The following is a 6,602-nucleotide window of genomic DNA, read 5'->3' on the forward strand; positions in this document are numbered from 1 at the left end:
TTAGCTGCCATGTGGGTGCTGGGATTCGAACCCAGGTCTTCTGCAAGAACAACCAGTGTTCTTAACTGCTGAGCCATCTCTCCAGCCCCCATGTCCAGCTTTTACATGGATACTGGGGACCTAAACTCGGGTTCTCATGCTTGCACAGCAAGAACTTCATACGCTGAGCCATCTCCCCAGTCCCTCCTGGCTCCTACCCCTTTTGTGATCCCCCCCTCCCAGTGCCCAGCAGAACCTGGTAAGAACTAGACTCTGGCAAATGTTTGCTGAGCAACTGAGTGGCTTCCCTGGGACCCCTTGTATACTCAGAGACACCTAGAACAGATTGTGGCCAGTGGAGGCCAACTGTGTGTGTTCCTGGTTGTAGGCCACAGTGGGAAGTTGTGGCCTCTGAGCTGACACCTCAGACACTGTAGATCTGGTCTTTGCAGCTGTCCCCAAATCCTTGCAGGAGCTACCTCTGACCACCCCTCATTTTGGTTAACAGAGGTCCCTCAGACCCAAGGATCTCACTTGGACACACAGTTCATGCAGAAGTTGTATTTATTAATGGATTCAGAATGGACGTCCTGTCTGGGTTACCCCACACAGACCTCCTCAGCTGGGGGTGGACCCATGCCTCCACTATGAGCATGCTTTGGTACTGGTTGAGTTCCCCTCTGCATCATCCCATATAAAGCCAAAGGATGATATGCCACCAAGGTTATAAAAGCCACAGAAGCCCTTGAGCACCTGGCCATATTGATTAGGGAAGGCAGAGAACTCATTCCTAGTGCTGGTCCCAAAAATGTGATTGCGTATCCAATCAGTATACACAATCAGGTGCTGGATGTTGATCAGGTAAGAGCCATAGAGCCAAGTGATGTATTCACCCTTATTCAGGATGAATTCTTCAATTCTTCCACCTGTAACACCATATACTTCACCCCAGGTGTCTCCATGTTTCAGTTGAACACTAGGGAAGAGGGGAAGCTTTAAACACTCACCCACACCCAGTTGTCCTCAGTGCCTCTCCCCCTTTTAATATGGCTTCCTGGAACACGATGGTCTCTGACCCTGGAGAAACCACTCTCAGTTATTGTGATCTTAAATTCATTGTTCTGCCTGTCTGAGAATAAGTTTCCTCCTGTGCAGTGGGCATGAGTGTTGGAAGGAGTCTCTGAGGTCATCACGAGCAGAGCAGAACTTGGGAATCTGCTCATTGAGACTTCAGGAGGAGCAGCTGCTGTCACATGGGAGTTGTCCCTGCCATACTGGGATTTTCTTAGCCTAGGTCACTTCTAGCTGACAGCTGGCCTCATCAGTATCCTCCATCCTTGATTTTGTCCCAGGGCCTTCTCAGTCCTGTTCACACATTGTTTCTTTGCTCTTCACTGGCATCCTCTAAGTACAGAGGAGAGACCTACCCCAGGCCTCAAGCAGGAATGTCCCCAATGTTAGAGAACTGCCTTTGGGTAACACTTCTTACAACTAAAACTCAATCAGTGGTCCACCCTGACCCTCACCTGTTGAACTCTAACCTAGTAGATCTTCCTTTGATTTTCCTATTAGGCATTGGGACTGGGAGGCCTTTTGTGGTTCACTTGACTAGGGAGAAACACCGCCAACCCTCTTTGATCAACTGGAGAGGCAACAGTAGGATTTTCTTAACAAGTGAACTCAAGAATATAGAACTGTGAGCAGGAGGGGAGGTGGCTGGGGACAGGGACAAGTAGAAAAGTGTTGGCTGGTGGTTCTATGACTACAGGAATCAACTGGCCTCAAAGAGCCATTGGGAGCCAAAGGGGGATCCTGTGGGAAGATGCTATAAGCGGACTGTCCGCCTGAGCCCCAGAAACCATGGAATGAGTTGGGACACAGCAATAGGGCTCATGACTCCAATCCTACTTACCTTAAAATCCTAGGACCACGAATACGCATCCGAATCCCCTCTAAGTCTTTTCCTTTGGGTACGGAAGTGCAGAAATGCGTGCCACTTGTTAGCCCATAGTAACCTGCGTGGATGAGAACCAGAAGGGAGGAAACCCACTCAGTGGCATGGAGGGCATCTCTTCCCACCCCTGAAGCCAGAAAGAATGGCCCTGTGACCAGATTTAGTCTGTGGCAAAGGCTAGGACAAGTCCCTGGGTCTCCTGGATTGAGAAAGTCTGGGGCAGATCCCAGACTTGACTTACTAGTTGCCCCGAAAGTGGGGGTCCCCAGGAGGGCAAGGATCAGCAACAGCAGCATGGCCTCTGGTCGGCACATCTGAAGCTCTGGGGGAAAAAGTCCACATGACTCCCAGGCCTCAGCTGGACCTCACCATGCTCACCTCCAGGAGCCATGCACCTTACCTGGCTTGGAGAGTCGGCAGTAGGTATCTGCTGCCTGGGTGTCTTTTGCCTGCCCCTTATATACTTCTAGAGTCTCTTGGGCCCCCATCCAGAAGGAAGGCATCACGGGTCACCAGAGGGACAGGAAGGAGGTAGTGGGGGCTCTTCCTGGGGGAGTCCCCAAAGCTATCTGGGGAGGCTCCCGGACATGCTGTGTTTGCTAACTTGGCCCTGCAGCCTACATCAACAGGGGACAGTGATAGGCATTGATTTCTATTGTCTGGGTTCTCACTCATGAGCACTTGGACAGAACTTGGCTTTAGAAGTTGGGGGAGGTTTTCTGAAAGCCCTTCCCCAACTCTTCCAGGCAGCTTTCAACTGCTGGGGGTGACAGAACAGGTATCCTCAGAAATTGCAAAGCAGGCCCAGGGCCTCATTGTGCCTAGGCAGCCCCCAGGTCTGGCATACTTCCCAGAGCCCCTACAAGCTCTCTGTCAACTCCAGAGAGCCAGAGAGGAAAGTCTTGTTCTTTGTTTCCTGTATAAGGCACAAGAAGCACTTAGATAATAGTTGCTCAACCTGTCACAGACGTGTCTGTGGTCTCTCCTATGCTGGATTTAAGTGTAGTAAGGATGAACTGGCAGTAAGGGACTCAGAGGTCATGGGATAGAAAGACACCCAAGTTGTGGCAGGTGCCACAATAGGGAGCAGAGAATGAAGGCTGGTGAAATCTCTTGGCTAGTCCTTCTGGGGGCACCTGAGACCAGGCCAAGGGTCGTGTGTGTGTGTGTGTGTGTGTGTGTGTGTGTGTGTGTGTGTGTGTTACTATGTATGTGTATGTGGAGGGGGTGCTCATGCATATGTGTATGAAATAAATAGAGACCAGAGGTGAACATCAGACATCTTCAATTTTTTTATTTGTTTGTTTTGAGACAGTCTTTCACTGGACCTGAAACACTGATTTAGTTAAACTGGCTGGCCAGCAAGCTCCAAGGTTTCCCCCTGTCTCTACCTCCCTATCACTGGGATTACAGGTGTGCACTGCTACACCCATCTTTTTTATGTAAGTGATGGGAATCAAACTGGGATCCTCATGCTCGTGTGGCAGATACTTTACTTACTGAGCCATCTCCCTGCTATCTCCCCAGCCCCAAGCTCCTTCTTAATCTGAGCAGTGATATTCCTGTCCAAGACCTAGATCCTGGCAGCTTGCTGGTGCTGTAGCCCACAAGTCCCTCTCTCCTCCATCTGCTCCCCTCCTCCCCTTCTTGGAGGACTCATATAAAAAGAACACACTGAACCCTGTTTTACACCATCATTCCCAGCCTTCATCCCAATGACTCTGAAGAAGTAAGACATCACATTAGAAACAAACTGGGGTCTGGGGAAGATGGGAGCAGGTAAAATAAGGATGGAGAAGATAAAGACTGTTGGATACCCAGTCTGGGATAGAGAGTAACTCCAGGAAGCTCCAAGCCTATCTTCAGGGTCTCTGATCTTTGGGAATAGTACAAGGTCATGATCATCAGCATAAGGTGTGGAAGCTAGACTTGGTGCAAAGCCCAGCTTCCTGCTCGCTGGGGCTGTGATGAGGGAGTTTTGGTCCCACTGTACTTCTGCCTTTTTGCCTGTTATGTCAAGAATCACAGATCTACTCTCAGGGCTGCTGTGAGGATACACTGAGATTCTCTATCTAAGCACCAAACACCTAAGCCTATACCACTCAGGTCAAAGTTGTTCCCTGGAAAGGGCAAAAGCCTAGAAATAACAGACCTGTGTCTCAGGGGTGACTGCCACACTGGAGTCTGTGGAGTCTGGAAAAGCATCACAGATCCTCCCTGTACTACCTTCTTCACCTTGGGGAACTGGCTGGGAACGGATTAATGTGTCTCCATGCCCACACATACTTACAAGAGGCAGAGTTGCAAAAAGAATGGCCTTGTTTAGTACACAGACTGGCTCTCTCCAGGAACTGGGGACACTGGTCTCATAGGGTTGGTGGTGAGGAATGGGCTGCTGGAACAGCAGAAGCAATTACCTGAGCCAGGAGCTATTAATGCATGTACCAGGAGTGGAAAAACTAGAGATTCACAGGCCACGCCAGCCTGCCTTATGTTTCTGAGATAAGAATGCTTTTCACGTATTACAATCATTAAAAAAGGTCAAAAGAAGGGGGCTGGAGAGATGGCTCAGTGGTTAAGAATACTGGTTGTTCTTGCAGAAGACCTGGGTTCGAATCCCAGCACCCACATGGCAGCTAACAACTATCAATAACTCCAGTCCCAGGATCTGACAGCCTCTTCTGACCTCCACGGGTATTGCACAACACAAGTACACTTACCTACGTGCAGGCAATACATGCATACACATAAAATAAAAATGATAAATAAAATTTTTTTTCAAAAGGTCAAAAGGCTGGGCGTTGTGGCACATGCCTTTATCCCAGCACTTGGGAGGCAGAGGCAGGTGGAACTCTGTGAGTTCAAGGCCAGCCTGGTCTACATAGTGAGTTCCAGGACAGCTGGGGCTACAGGGAGACACTGTCTCAAAAAAAAAAAAAGTCAAAAGAAGAACAATATTTTGTGACTCATGAAAATTTTCAGAGCTGGAGGGGATGATGGTTCAGTGGTTAAGAGTACCTACTGCTCTTGTACATTCTACTCTTGCAGAGATCCCAAGTTTGGTTCCCAGCACCCATATCAGGTACCTTACAACCAGTTCCAGAGCATCTGACACTCTCTTTTGGGCTCTGTAAGTAACTGCACTGAGCATTCCCACACACAGACACACAAGTAGACATCATTCAAAATAAATATTTTTTAGAAAATAAAGAAAATTGCTGTACTCCTGATGCTTCATCCTCCAGTCAAATGTCAGGGCACTTCCTGCTGCCTGTGGCTGCTGATGGCCCACAAAGCCTATAGCTGTATTCCTTGACCCTTCACACAGTCTGATGACCCACCCCTTACCCTAGAGCACTTGTATCACTGTCCCTAATTGGCTGGATAGAGTAGGGGACAGTGGTTCTGTTCAATAGTGAGCCTCAGTGAGGGTCCAAAAGAGGCTCTCCTGCTCCCACATCTATATTTGGTTCTGGGCACTGAGCTGTCTCTCCAGGGAGGCTCACGGGCCTCAGGCCTCACCAATGAATGCTGAAGAAGTGAGCTCCTGCCTCATCCATCTCCCAGCCCTCCTTATACCTCTAGCCTACAGATACAAGTGGAGGTTTGGCTAGGGATAGGGCAGTAGAACTCCTCCTGATGCCTCAGGAGGAGGCTTTGGGGAGGTGGAGGAGGAAGGGCTTAAGCCTTTGGCAGCCACCACTCTTGGAGCCAGGGGCCCAGAAGGTGACACAAAGGGGCTTTAGTGTTCTGTCCCAATCCAGCCCCAGGGCACTTTTGTGGGTTTTCTGCCACTTCGAGTGCCAGAAGGAGGGTCTGTCTGGGCTGAGACTCCAGGAAGCACCCCCTGGATAGCAGGTGGGATTGAAGGAACAGACAGTTGCCAGCCTGGCCACAATGGATTGTGGGACTTGCCCAGTTGCACACACAAGGCACATTTTCACAGTGTTGGTATGTGGCAATGGTTGTCACACATTCACACACCTACACATGGAAATGCATACTCACCCAGCCACACTCACACATTGAACAGGCATACACCCATACATACACACTCCCCATGTGCATGAGTGGGAGGCCCAATCCCAGAAGAGTCTTTCTCTGCACCCCCCAGTTACATAGGCCCAATAGCTGGCCCTGAGCCCACACTCAGAGATGCTCAACACAGGCCCTTTGTCTCTCAGGATCAGGACTCCCCCAAAGGGAGATTTACTGAGCATTTATCAACTCCATTGGGCACAGCCCACTCTGTACTATGCCAGGAAATGGAACAATAAGGCCTTCTCCTCCAGCAGAGGTGGGACCTGGGCTGGTGAGTCCTTGTATGTCAGGAGGTGGTTATGACATGGCCCTGGTCTCCCTGACCTCTAGATGTGGGACTAGGGAAGACCCCTCTGGAAACTGTGGATGAATGGATCTCCGTCTACACTCCACTCAGAGCTACAGCCATAGGCCCCAGACTGGCTCTCCACAGGAAGGCCTCACGCAGAGGCTGGAGCCCTGGGTCTCTGGCTCTGATCTTGAGATATTTCTGGCCGGGGTGTGACTCCTAGGGCCAATCAGGAAGCTAGCTCCTCCACAGGTCCCTAGCTGAGCCCTGGGACCACAGGAACCAGAGGAGACTTCTGGGAGGGGGAGAAGAAGGATCAAAAGCAGAGGCATATCTGTG

General features: G+C 50.2%; 1 protein-coding gene across 1 annotated transcript; it reads right to left on the reverse strand.

Moving 5' to 3' along the window:
• Positions 1–557: 557 nt before the first annotated feature.
• On the reverse strand, positions 558–2,247 carry Zg16b (zymogen granule protein 16B). Its single transcript, XM_029569849.1, has 3 exons — positions 2,175–2,247; positions 1,892–1,994; positions 558–955 (listed from the first exon to the last, which is right to left on the reverse strand). The coding sequence occupies exons 1-3, from the start codon at positions 2,245–2,247 to the stop codon at positions 625–627; spliced, it is 507 nt and encodes a 168-aa protein (XP_029425709.1). The 3' UTR covers positions 558–624.
• Positions 2,248–6,602: the final 4,355 nt, after the last annotated feature.

This window comes from Nannospalax galili, unplaced genomic scaffold, assembly GCF_000622305.1.
Source record: "Nannospalax galili isolate Female #2095 unplaced genomic scaffold, S.galili_v1.0 scaffold471, whole genome shotgun sequence".
Lineage (NCBI taxonomy): Eukaryota > Metazoa > Chordata > Mammalia > Rodentia > Spalacidae > Nannospalax > Nannospalax galili.

Bases quoted from the DNA above. Each gene is read 5' to 3' on its own strand.
- Zg16b (XM_029569849.1), bottom strand. From the start codon at position 2,247: ATGTGCCGACCAGAGGCCATGCTGCTGTTGCTGATCCTTGCCCTCCTG. The intron at 1,995-2,174 runs GTAAGTCAAGTC...TCATCCACGCAG, and splicing joins CCCCACTTTCGGGGCAACTA to GTTACTATGGGCTAACAAGT. The intron at 956-1,891 runs GTAAGTAGGATT...CCTCTTCCCTAG, and splicing joins CGTGGTCCTAGGATTTTAAG to TGTTCAACTGAAACATGGAG.